The sequence below is a fragment of the Bactrocera tryoni genome, chromosome 3 (genome assembly GCF_016617805.1).
Source record: "Bactrocera tryoni isolate S06 chromosome 3, CSIRO_BtryS06_freeze2, whole genome shotgun sequence".
In the NCBI taxonomy this organism is placed as follows: Eukaryota; Metazoa; Arthropoda; class Insecta; order Diptera; family Tephritidae; genus Bactrocera; species Bactrocera tryoni.
In genome coordinates this window covers 70,764,119-70,782,030 of record NC_052501.1, presented here as the reverse complement: position 1 = coordinate 70,782,030, position 17,912 = coordinate 70,764,119, and the positions used below count along the sequence as shown (strand labels likewise).

At 36.5% G+C, this 17,912-nt stretch overlaps 1 protein-coding gene and 1 non-coding gene across 2 annotated transcripts in view; one reads left to right on the top strand and one right to left on the bottom strand.

Annotated features, from left to right (window-relative positions):
* LOC120771660 (patched domain-containing protein 3) overlaps positions 1-17,847 on the top strand; it is an 18,816-nt gene extending 969 nt beyond the window's left edge. The window contains exons 3-9 of the mRNA XM_040099775.1: positions 9,093-9,307; positions 9,399-9,580; positions 9,649-9,828; positions 10,554-10,717; positions 10,834-11,172; positions 15,321-15,634; positions 15,703-17,847. Of these exons, the coding sequence (XP_039955709.1) occupies positions 9,093-9,307; positions 9,399-9,580; positions 9,649-9,828; positions 10,554-10,717; positions 10,834-11,172; positions 15,321-15,634; positions 15,703-17,637 (3,329 nt within the window). The 3' untranslated portion in view covers positions 17,638-17,847. The remainder of the gene's footprint in view (positions 1-9,092; positions 9,308-9,398; positions 9,581-9,648; positions 9,829-10,553; positions 10,718-10,833; positions 11,173-15,320; positions 15,635-15,702) is intronic.
* Positions 920-991, bottom strand: Trnae-uuc. The gene has a single exon. It is a non-coding gene; the product is annotated as a tRNA-Glu (tRNA).
* Positions 17,848-17,912: the final 65 nt, after the last annotated feature.

Below are 17,912 nucleotides of genomic sequence, written 5' to 3'. Positions count from 1 at the left end.
TTTTTATGCAATTGCAAAATTTAATTTAATATTGTATAAAAGTAATAATAATTACTACTAATTAAAATTAATTATATTTATAAGGGTTACTTTAAATATAAAAACATTAGTAAAAATAAAATAAAATTAATTAAATGAAAAAAAGTCATGTTAATTAATATGTATATTACATATGTATATGCTCAAAATAAAATTAATCAAATATTATAAAATAATTAATATTAAATAAATACATTAATTCATTAATCCAAATTAAATTAAATAGACTTAAGTAGAATACATCATATATTAAAATAAAATAAAATAAAATAAAGTAGATTAATTAAATTAAATTAAATTAAATTTGAAATACATTAATTAAAAACATATGCGAACAATATTTTAATTAAAATTAATCAAATTTTATAAAAAAAATTATTGCTAAATAAATATATAAATTAAATTAAATAAAAATTAAAAATATTAAGTATATAAAATAATATATCTAAAATTACAATAAAATCAAATAAAGTAAATTAAATACATTTTAAAAAGTAATAATATAAAACAAAAATATTAAATTTTAAATTTAATTTAATTTAATTATAATTACTAAAAATCAGTTAAATTAATATTAAACCAATAAAAATAATGAAAACTAAACAAATGTAAACTAATTTAGATAAGTATATGTTTTATTTAATAAATTACAATAAAATCAAATAAAGTAAATTAAATTCATTTTAAAATATAAGATCGGAATAAAAAACTAAAAATTAAAAATTTAATTTAATTAATATTACTAAAAATCAGTTAAATTAAAATTAGATCAACAATATTTATTTATATACATATAATTAAAAGTAAACATATATAAACCAATTAAAATAAATATAGGTTTTTATGAAACTTGTCTTTCAACAAATGAGAGCAAAAACATTTCCCATACCGGGAATCGAACCCGGGCCTTCTGGGTGAAAGCCAGATATCCTAGCCACTAGACCATATGGGAGGGATAAAGTTCCTCTGCTAAAATACACTTTTTCAACTTATGCCTCCGACATTCTGGAATGCTACATTATTATTTATATTATATGCTATAATATATTATCTACTATATAATATAAATCATGACAAAAAAGCTTAATTTTGGGCAACTAAGAATAAATTAGAAATAAAATTACAAACTAGCAGACAAAATAAGCTAATTTTGTTGTTTGTGTTTAAAAACGGAGCGTAGTTTTCCTCAGAATTACTTCGCTTTGATTTTAGAAAGTTATTAACTTTGGTATAAATATGTAAATACATTAGAGCAACTTGTTTTAAAGGAAACCAAAAGCAGGGAAAAATCGCTTATTCGGGATTCTACGAACCTTTGCCTCAACTGGGTGAGCAGCGAACCGTTCAAAAAATTGATATAATCAAAAAGCGATAGAAAATTTATAACACTTCCAGCAAATTCTACTGACAAGTGAAAGAAAGCTTTGTCTTTCTTTATTCGGTCAATTGCGTAACATAGGCCTAGGTAATTCATAGCTTTTTGTGCTATGTTATCCGCGAACCCTTATGCAGCTCCTGACGTGCTGTTACTAAGATAGCGCCGGATCACAGCATTGAGATAAACGAGAATTCTAAACTTTTTTTCTAAAGCGTCGATCATGTCCGGCCATCTCGCGCTATTGAAGTCGTTTCGAGGCTCTAAATTCGCCAACTTCGCTTGTATTTAGGGTGGGTTGGCGCCTAAAGTTGACCTTCCGGTTCCAAAACAGTGCTGCCTGGGGGAAAGCTCGTCAGCTTCAATGTTGGCCGCTTCCAATTTAGGTTTAAGTAGTCTTTCATAGAGCTTTCCCGCTGTGTCGAGCTTCCATAGTGAGCGGTATGCTGATGGCAAGCTGGGATCCCCTTTTCCCTTGCTGATTAGAACAAGTCGTTGTTTCTTCTAAACTTGAGGAAATATTCCAGCTTCGAGGCAGGCGTTATACACGTTTAAGAGTACTGCGAGTTGTTCTGCGCCGATTTTTTTCTGCTGGGTTTCTGTCCGGGCCAGGCGAATTGTTAGTTTTGAGCTTGGCAGTGGCCAATTGTAGTAGTTGCTTTCATTTACCCTTTTTACTTTACTTTAGCATTACTTAGGGTAATAATCCATGCCAAATGCTGTCTTAATATCTAGTTTAATAAGAACAGCACAAAATTTCAGATCGATATCACAAAAACTGAGGGACTGGTTGGCGTTTATATCAAGAAAAAGACGGCTAAGTCAACTCGGTTCCTCACGCTGTTCATTTGTATTTACTATACTATATACTTATGTTCATTTCATATGATCTCTGACGCTTCTTTCTGCGTATTAGCAGCATCTGGGCAAACTTAATACAGCCATTTATAGGACATCGAAATGCCAAAATGGATTAAAGCCAAGCTAACTTTTCATATAAATATTATTTCTCGCCAAATACCTAAAAATTAAGCGATTAAGTTGGCAAGTCGTACTCGTGCCACTGCTATGTGCAATAATCTGTTCGAAGAACTGCAAGCTGACCTTGCTTCAAGTTTTAGAATAAAGTTTTTTCGCCAGTTCACACTCAAAATTTTATATATTTTTCACAACGCTCATATAAGAATTAAGTTAAGTGATTTGTCGATGAATTGCAGATTTATTTGCTTGAAGTAGATATATAATTGCAACAACTGCTGCGACTTCCATTATTGCAATTGTATCAACATATGTATAAGAAGTAAATATACATATATGCAGTAATGCATATGTTTGGTATGTATTGAAAAATTTGCTGATTGCGAAAAGACGCCACTTCCACAGTGCAATTTGTCTATCTAAACATTTGACAGCTTTTTGTAGAAAAGCAGGTGCATAGTATATATACAAATATATATATATATATAGATTAGGGTGGGTCGAAAAGATGCGAATGTTTTATTTTCGCTTGCTAAACATCTCTAAGAAACGCGCTCCAGTCCACCGCTTAACGGTTTTTTATTATTTTCTTCATGAGATAGAAAAATTGTTAGCTCGCTTCCAACTGTGGGCAAAAAGTAGTAAGACTTTGCAATTTCAATTTCGCGTAAAAACTCTTTCTTCGAAATATTTCTTCTCTAGGTTGATATGCACCAAATGTCATATCTAAATAATTATTAGTGTCGCCTGTCTTTCTGATGGACATAAAGTGCATTCGAAGATCTTTACGATGAGTGAAATTAATCAACAATGAAGTTCTTTTATATTGTGTGGGCAGAAGCGTATTTTTGGTGCCAAAACGTTTCAAATAACGAAAAAGGCCTTGGGTAATGATTGCTTATCTCGATCAAGTGTTTTTGTTTGGTACACATCATTCAAAGAGTGTCGTGAACGCGTTGCTGACGAACCAGGACGCCTATCAGCATCAACTGATGATCAACATGTCAATAAAATAACAGAATTGCTGCTTGGCAATTGACGATTAACAGTCAGAGTTCTTGCTGGCATCATTGGAATATGGGAAGGATCAGTTAAAACCATTTTGAAACATGATTTGGGAATAGAAAAAGTGAAACCACGATTTTTTTCCAAAATCAATCAATTTTTTCGAAAAACAGCGTCGTGTTAACGTCTGCGAAGCAATGCTTTCGGACTACCAGGATGTCATGAAAAGTATTATTACTGCCAATGAGTTTTGGATCTATGCTTACGACTCGGACAGACGATCAAACGGTCGAATATAGTGACAAAGGTGAGCTGAAGCCAAAAAAAAACACGTCAAGCCAGAAGAAAAATTGAGGTTATGGTGAAAGTTTTGTTCGATTATTGAGTTGTGATGTACTCCGAATTTCTTTCGACCGGCTGGACTGTTCACAAAGAACACTATTTGAGTGTTATGCGTCGTTTGCTGTAAGTATTGAAAAGCTTGGCGAGCCATCTGTTTTTTTGACCCACCCTAATATACACACAATACATATATAAACGCGATAATAACAAGTGTAATCAACAAAAACACAACTGCCAGCGATCATACAAGCAATCGCCTAATAATTATTCAAAAAACCAACAAAGATACAAAAAGATAACGAAAATTTAATAGTAAGCCTTGCTTGCGTGCAACAACTTCCTGACAACGTCAAGCGGTCAGCGCGTTGACCAACATCGCGCCAATTGGAATGCCAAACGGTTTTTCTGTTTGTAAAAATATGCAAATTAAAGAAAATATCTGTTTTCTTTTTCTGTTTCTGTTTCTGTTTTTGTTTCTTTTTGTATAATTTTTTTTCTGTTTTTTGTTAGAGGTGTTGCAATAGCAACTTGTTGCAATTATAATAAATATGTCATGTCATTTTTTATTTGCGCTTGAGATGTGGTGTACGCGCGCACACCACCGGTGACTAATGCCGCAACGGCGACTAGAAAGATTTGCTGCACTGAAGCGACGCAGTCTTGTGATACGTCAGTACGTTGCAATATTCTATGCCCAGATTACAAGCAATTGAGCGTAAATCAACTAAATTCGCTTTAACAATCGGTTAAATGATGCAAGTTAAGGCGACAATAGTAGCGAGTGCAGCCATTGTAGACACAAACGCCAAAAGTTTGCAACATTCGCACGTCATTCAAGTGAGCAAAAACACAAAACAGAAATGCCACTGTGATTGTCAGTGTGACATGGAAATAATTTGTATAATTTTTTATTTACCAAGTGACCGGCTATTGCTCCGTGCGCCGTAGTGCATTACGTAGATTGTTTTGTGTTATCTCAGCTAAGGCAGCTCTTAAGCAATGGAACACTGCTTGCCGGGTAGCAGCAGTCAGGTGCTTCAGCGAACGCAGGTGCTTCTCCACCTAGCCTTTCCAAGGGAGTTGAAGTCTTCATCTTTCTCTGCTTCCACCGACGGATACTGCATCGAATACTCTAAGAACTGAAGTGTTTTCATTCGGACGATTACTTCTCAATTGGCCACTCAGTCCGAGGTAGCACCTGTTAGCAATAGTTATTCTGCGTGGAATTTCGGGGCTGACTGTGTTGCTATCAATACTGGTTCCAAGATATTTAGACGTAATTAACTACTAGCTTATTATTAATGAGGTTGAGCAGTGAGGGATAAAAGCATGCCTGCAATTTTTGATTACGTTGGAGTTAATCTGCGATGTCGACAAGTTCAACAACCGCCTGGCTGTGTGTGTATATGGAAGCTTCGCCGATATTCTCCCATAGTTATTAAACAAAAATCCAGAAATCTTCTTTACATATGCTTTGAAGCTGCTGACTGAGTTTGGTAGTCGGATAGAGAGACAGATTTTGAGATCATTTGAGTATACCCTACTACTAATACATTTTGATCTTCTTAACTGCTGCTTAAAAATTGCGCCTGGGTATAAAAAAATAATGAAAATTTAAGCTTCGGCAATTTTCAAATTCTTCTTCAATTCATAAATGATTTATGGCATGGAAATGATTCATGCCTCGCGCTTTCAATATAGTTATAATAATCACACACTCTTACTATATATTATGTTAATACCGTTAGGCTTAGTTTTCCTCACATTGCCACACATTCTACACCAGATGCTAGATGTTGCACATTATTTAATATAATAATTGAAGTGTAGACATAGTATTTAATTCTAAAGTGAAATTTATTTGGTGAACTCGTCTTGCAATCGGCTTTAACTGCTTTAACTGGCATGTGAGCAATATCGCATTTTCCTCTAAATTTCTTGATTCATCGCACAACGGTGTTATCGTGCCACTTTGCCACTTTCATTGGTGTGAAATGAATGGGTGTCGACTGCTGATTGAAAGCGCTTTTACTGCGCATACAAAGAAGAAAAAAAGAGAAGCTTGATCATCAATATGTGCGAAAATTATGCTATAAAGCAGGCTTTCTTCAGCAATAAAAATATCATAAATGTAGAATTAATGCTATTCTTTAGTGAATGGTCTTTTGTTATTTGGCGTGGGAAGCGGTGGTAATGAGAGCTCACAGAACTATAAATATAGTAACAATTGAAACTGATCACTCAACGTCGCTTCTATGAAACAATGCTTTCCGACTACCAGGATGTCATGAAACTTATTATTACGAGCGATGAGTTTTAGATTTATGCTTACGACCCAGAGATAGTTGGTCAATCGGCCGAATATCTTGGTAAAGGTGAGCCGAAGCCGAAAAAACCACATCAAAGGAGGTCAAAAATCAAGTTTATCTAGACAGTTTTCTACGATTATCGACAAAACCGGCAAAACTGTCAACAAAAATATGAACAGAGCTTTAGAAAATTTGTATACTTTTTTTGAAAGTTCAAAAACTTATTTCAAATTAAAATTCGTATTTTTTTACTTTCATAGAATCCAGTTCGAAAACTTGTCTTCAAATTCGAATCAAAACTTTTTCTTTACTTTCATTGAATCCGTTTGGAACACGTGACACTAACATAGGGATTTAATAAATTTCTTTGTCAGTTTAAAAACTTATTATCTTCAAGTTCGAACCAAAGTTCGACTTTTTTTTACTTTTCTAGAATCCACTTAAGACCCTAGAAACAAGAACAGAGACTTAAGATATTTTAGCAAATTTTTTTCACACTTCGAAAACTTATTTTCTTCAAGTTCGAATCAAAACTCGATTTTTTACTTTCATAGAATCCGTTTAGAAAACGTGACGCTAAAACAGAGGTTTAGAAAATTTTAATAAATTTTTTTTTTCGAAAACTTATTTTGTACAAGTTCGAAACAAAATTCGATTTTCTTTATTTTCATAGAATCCACTTAGGATCCCAGAAACAAGAACAGAGATTTAGAATATTTTGAAAATTTTTTTTTTAAAGTTCGAATCAAAATTTGATTTTTTTTACTTTCATAAAATCTCTTTCGGACCTCAGCCACAAGAACAGAGATTTCGAAAATTTTGATAAAATTTTCTGACAGTTCGAAAACTTATTTACTTAAAGTTCGAAACAAAATTTGATTTATTTTCTTTCATAGAATTCATTTAGAGCCCGTGAAACAAGAACAGAGATTTAGGAAATTTTAATCAATATTTTTGACAGTTCGAAAAAAATTAGATTTTCTTGGTGGTCATAGAATACATTTAGGGCCCCAAAATTTTGAATAAATAACAGTTATTTTCTCCAAGTACAAATAAAAATTTCACCTTTTTACTGTCGTAGAATCCTTTTAGGATAACTGACACAAAAACAGAGCTTAGGAAAATTTTATAAATTTTTTTGACAGTTCGAAAATTTCTTTTCTTCAAGTTCTAATCAGGATTCGATTTTTTTATTTTCCTAGAAACCATTTAGAACCCCAGAACAGAGATTTAGGAAATTCAAATCTATTTTTTGACAGTTCGAAAACTTATTGTCTTCAAGTTCGAATGAAAATTCGATTTTCTTACCTTCCTATATTTCTATTTAGGACCCCAGAAACAAGAACAGAGATTTAGGAAATTACAAAAAATATTTTTGAAAGTTCGAAAACTTTTTTTCTTCAAATTCGAATCAAAATTCCATTTTTTCACTTTCTTAAAATCTATTTAGAATCCCAGAAACCAGAACAGAGATTTAGGAAATTTTAATATATTTCGTGACAGTTCAAAAACTTATTTCCTTTAAGTTCGAATCAAAATTCGATTTTTTTTTTAATTTCAGGGAATACATTTAGGACACGTGACACTAAAAGGGAGACCAAAGAAAATTTAATAATTTTTTTGACAGTTCGAAAATTTATTTTTATCAAAGTTATTTTGGTACAATATAAACCGAAATTTTTTTGCATTAAAATCAATACAAATGCGTCACTAAAACAGCTTACTTCATTGACAAGTATAGAATTGCCCAGCGACTCACACACCAAATCAAAACAATAATTTTAATATATTTTTTAAATATTTATTTTAATATCGAAGTGTCTTTAGACACGTAAGCCGCAAGGCAACTAAAAATGGAAGAGCGGTCTTTACATTATATACAATATATGAATTACTTCAAGGACATTTTATTAAGCGGCTAAAACAGTGGGTGCAGAGTAATTACCCCATATTTAAGAAATATACTTCAACTTGAATAAATCGTAATCAGATGTTAGTGCGCTAATTTATCAAAGTAATCTACAGCAAAATGTAATGAGAAAATATTTTTACAGCAAATCCCATTCACTGCCAGACCTTAGACACGCACTCGCAAATTTTATAGAGCTTGCGCTCTATTCCCGCTCGAAAAAAGTTATTTGCGAGTATGTAATTGCTTTTGACGTTCACAGCGCAGCAATGTGTTAATGCAATTTGAAATTATTGTCACGTCGCAACTGGTGTTCGTGCCATTGTGTAGAGTTCAATTTGGTCGTTCAACGCAGCATAGAATTGTTTGCAATTTAAATTTATTTGTAGTCGTTAGATTTGAAGCGTACAATTGTTTAATTTTTGGTTTGTTTACAAAACGGTCTTAATAAAAATAACCACAGCTGCGATTGTGTGTATAGTTTGGGTTGATTTTGGGCTGAAGGCGTTGCGAAGTGACCTTTCGAATTGGTTTTTTCGCCAAAAAATACTAAAGTATAAACTTAAAAACTAACTTTTATAAGAATATCACTTGACTTGTTGAAAAACTTGTTTTTAATATGCTAACATGTATTTCTCTAGTGAGAACACTTTTAATAAAACTGTTCACACCCGAAAATTAGCTATATTTCTTATAAAATTTGTAATTAAGTCACTACAAAGCTAAATATACCTAAACTTACAGGTGAGAAGAGTTTTAAAAAGACTGTTCTTAACAAAAACGAGCTTCATTTTGCGCTGTAAATATCTAGAATTGTTGAAAAGATTCTTATAATATACTGGTATGTAATTTTTTAGTGAGAACACTTTTAATAAAACTGTTCCCACCAAAAAGTTTTTAACAAATTTTATAACTAAAGCGCCAATAGCAATATGAACTCCAAAGCAAAAAGAGATTTAAAAAGAACGAAACGAATATAATATAAGTGTTTCTATAAAATATAAAGCCTCGAAATACAGACTGGAAGGATATTCATTATGAATTTCGACTTTCTGCATATCTTTTTATCTTATAATTTTTCAGAGCTTTCCTTTAAACTAGGTTTCAACATTTTCAATATTTTTTTCACATTCAGGTCGTTTCGGACGTGTCATTGTTATACCCAAAGACGGCAACGACAATATGTTGCGCCGTGAGACCTTCCAAGAATTACGACATCTGGATGATCTCATACAGAATGCAACGGTCGAATATGAAGGTGAAATATTCACGTACAAGGATGCTTGTGCACGCTGGGAGAATGAATGCTTTCAGAATGATATATTGAATTTAGATTTCATAATGGACGATGTAAGTGACTTTCAAGCCTAGATAAATGATTTAAATTTTCAAAAAAATTTACTTAAACTAAAATTACAACACATACCCTCTCCTTCTTTAGATTGAGTCCGGCGAACTGAATCTCACTTTTCCAATTATGTTTAATCCGGTCACGTGGGATGCGCACGCGTTTCCCGTCTTCTTTGGCGGCACAAAATTGACGGAGGATAATATAATTATTAGTGTGCCGGCGATACAGTTAGTTTATTTTGTGACTGCGGACACTAAACGGCAAGACGCAAAGTGGGTTATCTAAATTTATATACAAAATTATATCTATATGTTTATATTTTTTATTTCTCCTCACGCAGAGGTGCCGAATGGGAAGAGACTTTCCTGAAAGTCGTAGGCAAAGCTGAAAATTCAGGTGCCTTCAAACATATATCAGTCTCATATTTCGCCTCGCGCACTTTGGATCATGAGTTGGAGAAGAATACGCGTGCTGTAGTGCCATATTTTAGCTCGACATTTGCATTAATGGCGCTATTTAGGTAAGTTTAAGTTAAAGTTTTAAGCTTTTGTAGTTTTCTTTGTTAGCTGTATGCGATAAGAAGTTTTGTTGAGTGGGAACTGTTTATTATGAACTGTTCTCAGTGCCCATTTCACTTTTATACAATCACATGTCGTAGGCAGACTTTAATCAATGCAAATAGGTACTAATATTACTGTTCCCAGCTTAGTTTACTAGTTTAGCAGCAATATTTTAGTTTTAAACGATTTGCAAGCAAAGTAAAACTCCTTTCAAAGAAGAAATTTTGAGTTTTAGGTGGTGAGAACACTTTATTATTAACTGTTATCGTTACACATTTCTATTTTGTTTCAAAAAATAACATATACACAAGTTTATCAGTGTGGATAAATGTTAATAAAACTGTACCCAGCTCATCTTACAAGTTTTGATGCATGATTTTGATGTTAACCGCGTTATAAGCATATTACAACTTATTTCAAACTTAAAATGAAAAGTTGGGTAAGTGAGAACAGTTTCTTATATACAGTTTCTTATATACTGTTCTCACTATCTATTTTAATTTTTTTCACTCACACGTAGACTATTATCAATGTGAATAGTTTTTAATATAACCATTCCCAGCCAAGCTTACAATTTTAGCAGTACAATTTTCATGGTAATCGTTTTCTAAACATATTACAAATTTTTCCAATTTTAAAATTTCTGATTTAATTTTCATTGCGTTACTATTTATGTGTATTACAGCGTCATCACGTGCATGATGGGCGACGCCGTACGCTCCAAACCATGGCTTGGTTTGATGGGCAACATATCGGCTATCATGGCTACTTGTGCGGCCTTCGGTCTGGCCATGTACTGTGGCATTGAATTTATCGGTATCAATTTGGCAGCGCCCTTCTTAATGATAGGTGAGTACACGCGTAAAATTTCTGACCAAACACACATGGAAATTTACATGCGTATGCATATATGTATGTACTAACAAATATTCAATTTTTTTTTTGCTCACCCCACACTCTACCAGGCATCGGCATTGACGACACATTCGTGATGTTGGCCGGCTGGCGACGCACACCCGCCAAAATGCCCGTAGCCGAACGCATGGGCCACATGATGTCTGAAGCCGCCGTCTCCATAACAATTACATCGCTCACCGATCTATTCTCATTTTGGATTGGCATCATTAGTCCGTTCCGTTCGGTGCAGATTTTCTGCACCTATTCGGTATTCGCTGTTGTCTTCACTTTCGTTTGGCACATCACTTTCTTCGCGGCCTGCATGGCGATATCGGGTTACAGGGAACGACACAACTTGCACGCGATCTTCGGCTGTAAAGTGCAGGCAATGTCCGTGGCCATAAAAGGTGAGTCCATTTTTTGCTGTGAATTATCAAAACTCTGCATGCTTTGTTAGTTACTATTGTTCCTACTGCTATAAATTGCTTTCTTGTTGTTGCCAATTGGCTGCGACATGCAAGCCTTACCTACAATTCGCCGGCTTTGGCCCACAACTTTCACAAATCATATTACGTGAGTTTGTATGTATGTTTCTATGTAACGGCATGTCGGCATAGGTAACATATGAAAATATTTGTTGTTGTATATTTTACAACTACAACAAATATTTATTTCCGTTCATTACCGCAGCGCCGGCAACAGTTGTGTTTGCGAGCCATGTTTTCGCCATTTTCATGCTTCATTAAATTGTCGCTTCGGCCGACTGTCATTGCGTCGGCAAACATCACTTTTATTTTCCTTTACTCTACGTGCTCTTTATTGCTTCACTTTGCTTCTTTTTAGTTATTTATTTTACCAACTCTTTTAGAGTGTCTTTCTTTCATTTACTTAACCTGCATTCACACGTTGTTTTTCTTTGTGACTTTGCGTGCCGTTGTTGGCTGACATCAGACGGCGGACGGCGTATGGCGTACGCTAACTGCATTCAAAGTCTATGCTTTGCCGTTTAACTCTTTTGTTTCTTGGACTTTGCCTCTGAGTCTTTTGTGGCTTTGGCGTTTTCTTTTTTGTGCGCTGTGACTTCCAATTTTCTGCTGTCTTTTATAAGCGTGTTTGTGTTGTCTGTCTTTGCCGCGCAGCCCCTAATTATCACACATAACAACCGAACAAGTGGCAATCGGCTGACATTTGATGGAATGATTTTAGCTTCTGTTGACTTTTGTATAAAAAGAAACTTTGAAATGGTGAATCGAACAAGCAACTAGCATAAATATAATAGGCGCGCATAAGCAAGTAGAGTTAATTTTGAATATTCGCTGTTGCGCCAACTGGAGATTCCAAGTATACTTAGCCTTTCCAACGGAGTGTAGGTCTTTTTCTTCCTTTACATCCCCCGGCGGGTACTGCATCGAATACACTCAGACCTGGACGTTTTTCATCCATTCGGACGACATGACCTAGCCAGCATAACCGCTGTCTCTTGATTGGCTGAACTATGTCAATGTCATCGTATATGTATCTTATACAGCTCATTGTTCCATCGAATGCGGTTCTCGCCGTTGCCAACGCGCAAATGACCATAAATCTTCCGCAGAACATTGCTCTCGAAAACTTTCTTCTTCTCAGTCCGAAGTAGCAAGAGTTATTCTTCTTTGGATTTCGAGGCTGACATTGTTGTTGGTGTTAATACTGGTTCCAAGATAGACGAAATTATCTACGACTTCGAAATTATGCCTGTCAATAGTGACGTGGGAGCCAAGTCGCGATTGGGACGACTGTTTGTTCAATGACAGGAGATATTTCGTCTTGTTCTCGTTCACAACCAGACCCATTTGCTTCGCTTTCTTATCCAGTGTGGAGAAAGCAGAACTAATGGGGCGGTTGTTGAGGCCAATGATATCAATATCATCGGCGTACGCCAGCAGCTGTACACTCTTATAAAAGATTGTACCTGCTCGATTAAGTTCTGCAGCTCGAATTGTTTTCTCCAATACAAGTTTGTAGAGTCTCCTTCTCTGAAACCTCATTTCGTATCGAACGGTTCGGAGAGATCCTTCCCGATCCTGACGGAGCTTTTGATATTTCTCAATGTCAGTTTAGACAGCCGTATTAACTTTACGGGGATACCAAAATTCAGATATCGTGGTGTAAAGGCAGCTACTTTTCGTGCTGTCAAAAGCAGCTTTGAAATCGACGAAGAGGTGGTGTTTGTCGATCCTCTTTTCATGGGTATTTTCCAAGATTTGGCGAATGATGAGCTGATCAGTTGTTGATTTTCCAGGTCGAAAGCCACACTGATAAGATCCAACCAGTTTATTGAAAGTGGGCTTTAATCTTTCGCACAATACGCTCGATAGAACCTTTTATTCGATGTTGAGGAGGCTTATCCCACGGTAGTTGGCGCAAATTGTGAGGTCTTCCTTTTTGTAGATTGGGCAGAGCACTTTTAAATACCAATCGTCGGGCATGCTTTCGTCCGACCATTTTCTATAAAGAATCTGATGCATGCTCTGCCGTATTTGAATATCTCGGCCGGTAATCCATCATCAAAACCCGATTGAACAAGTGCCCGTACACTTGACCCGCATTGGCAATACTACGCTGTAAGCATCTGGGGTCCTCACAATAAGATACACTGGAAGAGGTATCGATAGTGAGTCCACAGAGTGTGTTGAAATTCTCGTCAAGCGTAGGCATACTAAAAGATGTGTCCTCCTGATGGACCTAGTATTTGAACTCCATCTGGTATCGCAAAGGACCAAAACTGGTCTATGCGTGGATCATTTGACTACCAAACTAACCTAACCTAACCTTTGTACCTATCCCCACCGGCTCAACGGGATGTCTTAAGGTAAAAGCTCCGAAGTGTTTTAGTCTTAATCTGATAATGATGAAACATGAGAAGAAAGTAAAAGTGATTAGTTTATCTCCTTCAAAAACGCTTATACAACTGGCAACCGATATACTAATGTAGGTTAGGTTAGGTTATGAGGTCGATCTTAAAATGGAACTACTTGGACAGCTTTGAACGGCGTTCCGTTGTGTTACCGAAAACCCGTATCAATAAAAAATGAAAAAAGCTTCCTCTTATAAGATTTTGAATTTCTTTGAAAAATTATATAAAACTACCAGTGAGCAATCAGTTATGAATTATAACCTAACATAGTACAACGAGTTATTATTGAGTCTCTCAAGTTATTTCTTATCTCCAAAAAAGTTCTCTAAATTTTTTTTCAGTTTTTGACCATCAATACTCAGCGAGTATATGAAATTCTCAAATATTTTATAAAAATCTCTTCATTCCACTCTTATTTACACCAATAAAATCTGGATGAGATCTGATTTTCCTTTTCCGATACAAGATTTGTGGTGGGAAATATTTATTTATCTTTTAAATTTGATCTCACAAAGGCAAACATTCCTTTCAAATCACTCGTACTTTCCCAGCAAACGAGCACAGGCAGCAGGTGAGCTCAGCTCATTATTTGATCCAATTTGTAATGGCGAGCTCCAGCCAAACAGTCCTCTGCTTACTACATTGAATTCACTCTCCGTCATGGTAAATGGCTTCCAACTCTATTAACCCCAACATAATAAACTGATTTGTTGTTTTATTTAGACCAAAGCCTAGTGAACTTGATAGTCGAAGATGTCGGCTAATAAAGGCAGCTCGATCAGACACTATTGCAAGAAAAGGGGGAATACTTGTGCGTAATGCACCTGTACACTTGAAAATGCAACAAAAGCAAGTAACTAATAACATTATTAGAGCAGCAATCATCGACAGTTCGTAAGCGTTGTTGCAGTAGACAGTGCCGAGCAATACTGAATTCTGCGCACTCGCTGCGGCATAGGCGTTTTTTCTAGGTCAATGTTAGACATGCTTTGTACTGGAAAGACAAAAGTAATATACGATAAATAATTACGGTTAAGAAAATTGCAGTAATCGATCATAAAGCGCACATTGAAGTCAGATAGCGATTATGGCGGCCATGGAAACGAAGCTGTGCAATACAATGTTCCCGGTTTGTGTGGACTTTAAGGTCTTTTAAATTAAATTTTCATAAATATTTTTGAACTATTTTTAACTAAGAATACATTTTCAACCAATTTTTTAAAAAATTTGAGTTCAACTCAGTATTACCCTAAATGTAGGCTACGTTTTAAATAATATTTTCATAACGAAGTTTTGAAATAAGCATCACGTATATGGGCTTTACGATACTAGTGATTGAATATATATATATATATATATTTAAAACGAACTTCTCTAATATGCTTTACTAATAGATCAGCTTATCCAGCAATTAAATTTATAAATTTTTTAAGAAAGATCCCCCTAAATGTAGGCAACGTTATACGATAACTATGGATTTTGCCTACTTCTAGTATTCTTATAGTCATATTTTTCTTTTACAATGGTCGTAAAGATCGGACTATATTTTTTGAAGATATCTTCATAACATACACAATATACATATATATATGTATATATTTATTTTTCGTCAACATTTAAATTAAATTAAATTTTAATTAAAATTTTTATTTTTCACAGAAAAACGCAACTTCTTGTACAAAGCCATCATGGCGGGCGGCATCAATCGCGACGATCCCGACAATCCAATCGACAACAAAGATCACATGTTTATGGCATTCTTCAAAGATCATCTGGCCGCTGTGATTAACAATAAATGGTGCAAAATGCTAATCATACTGATATTTGCAACCTATTTAGCGGGCGCTTGTTATGGACTCACACAGATTAAAGAGGGCTTGGAGCGTCGTAAGCTATCAAAAGCTGATTCCTACTCAGTGGAGTTTTTCGATCGTGAGGATGAGTATTATCGCGAGTTTCCATATCGCATGCAGGTATGTTCAAAGCTCAAGTACCTCAAGTGTTTCCAACCCATTAATACTTTAACTTATACACTATACAGGTGATCATCACTGGCGATCTGAACTATTCCGATCCCATTGTGCAAGATCAAATCGAGGAGCTTACTCGTACACTTGAGAACACATCGTATGTCACGTCATCACTATATACCGAATCATGGATACGTTCGTTCCGTTCGTTTGTCGATCGCAACAATGACTATCTCAATTTGACCATCGATGACGAGCAATCGTTTATTGACGCTGTCAAGGAGCATTGGCTATTCCCCGGCAATCCATTTTCACTCGATGTCAAATTCAACGAAGATGAGACACGCATTATCGCTTCACGTTTTCTCATACAAGCCGTTAATATCACCGACACAAATCACGAGAAGGAAATGGTGCGTGATTTGCGCAAGATTTGTAAAGATTCACCGCTGAACGCCTCAATATTCCATCCGTACTTCGTGTTCTTCGATCAATTTGAGCTTGTGCGTCCGACTTCGATACAGTCAATGATCGTTGGTGCGCTCATTATGATGATCATATCTTTCATCTTTATACCCAACATACTGTGCTCGCTGTGGGTGGCCTTTTCAATCATTTCGATTGAGTTGGGCGTTGCTGGCTATATGGCTTTGTGGGATGTCAATCTCGATTCGATTTCTATGATCAATCTAATTATGTGCATCGGCTTCTCGGTGGACTTTACCGCACACATTTGCTACACTTACATGTCGTCGAAGAAACGCAGTCCAAAGGCACGCGTACGCGAAGCGCTACACTCACTCGGCTTGCCAATCGTGCAGGGCTCCACCTCGACCATACTTGGCATTATAGCGCTATTGCTAGCGCAGAGCTACATCTTCCTAGTTTTCTTTAAGATGGTATTCCTCGTGATATTCTTCGGTGCAATGCATGGACTCTTCCTGCTACCCGTGCTGTTGTCACTTTTCGGACCCGGCTCTTGGCAGACTTGGTCTGGCACAGATATGGGTGACGAGAATGATGAAATTACCGACGTAGAAAGTCCCATGAAGCTCTCTAGTATGGACAAATTGAACTCATACTACTTACAACAGCACACACCCTTAGGTCTGCCCATGCCTTATAGCACCGGCAAAGGTTTTCTGGGCGCGCCCTACAAAGCTTACGGCGACGAAAAAGATTTGGGTATCGGCACATCTGGCGAAGACTCCTCCGAGTCCAGCTCCAGTCGTTCACAACGCCGTCAAGCGCTCGAAGATGAACACACGCGCCGTCGCTATGAAGAGGGTTGGCGTCGTTCATCCTACCACAATCTCTATACCAACTCGCAATCACAATTCCAGCCCAGCGCCGACCTTTACGGCCAACAAGTAACCGCACAAGAGTGGCGTGCGCGTCTCGAAGATGAGCAAGAGCAGCGCAAACGTAGCGTCATCGGTTTGCGCGCCTACGACAACTTCGCGGCCGACTTTATGCACATGCAACGCCGTCATGCCGCACACGGTGAAGATGTGATCGACACGCCGGCCGCGCGCATAGACGCCGCACCCTACACGCCCACATCATCGCTAGACGAACGTTCGCGACGTAAATACAGACCCGCCATAAACGCCGCGACGGCTGCCACAAATGCGCCACATAGCGCTGGTAGCGGCGATGACAGTAGCTATCATCAGCGTATGAGCGCGCCAACAGCCACAACGACTACAGCCGTGAAACGTTACCATCGTCGACGCTCGTCGGAGGATTCAACACGCCATTACCAACGTTGGCCGCCATCCAACATTGAAGAGCGTTACGCACGTCGTTATGGCAACAATAATGCACGCGACGATAGCGCGGCTTATGCGCCCGCGCATGCCAATTCCTCCTCATCAGCCGCCGCCGCCGCCAATGCTTACCGCCCACACCCGCCAATGCGCTCCTCGTCGCATCACAATTTGTACTATCCCAACAACGTGCAGCATCCACCGACATATCAATATGGCGGCGCTTACTACAAATGATCGTAGCGATAGCGAGAGAGTGAAAGAGAGAAAAAGAGAGAGCGCAAGCGCGTCTGTGTGTACGAAAAAGTGAGCGCATAAGAGTAGCGCTTGCGTAAGCGCAATAAATGTAGCTAGGACGCAAACCTCTTTTGCACTTTATTGAACTATGCACCATGCCAGTAACGAACTGGACATTTATTGTATGAAAAAAAGCTCATTGTGGTTTTTTATAAATCTAGTGTTGTGTTGGTTTAGTTTTTATAATATTTTTTTTAATTTTAAAATTTTTTAAA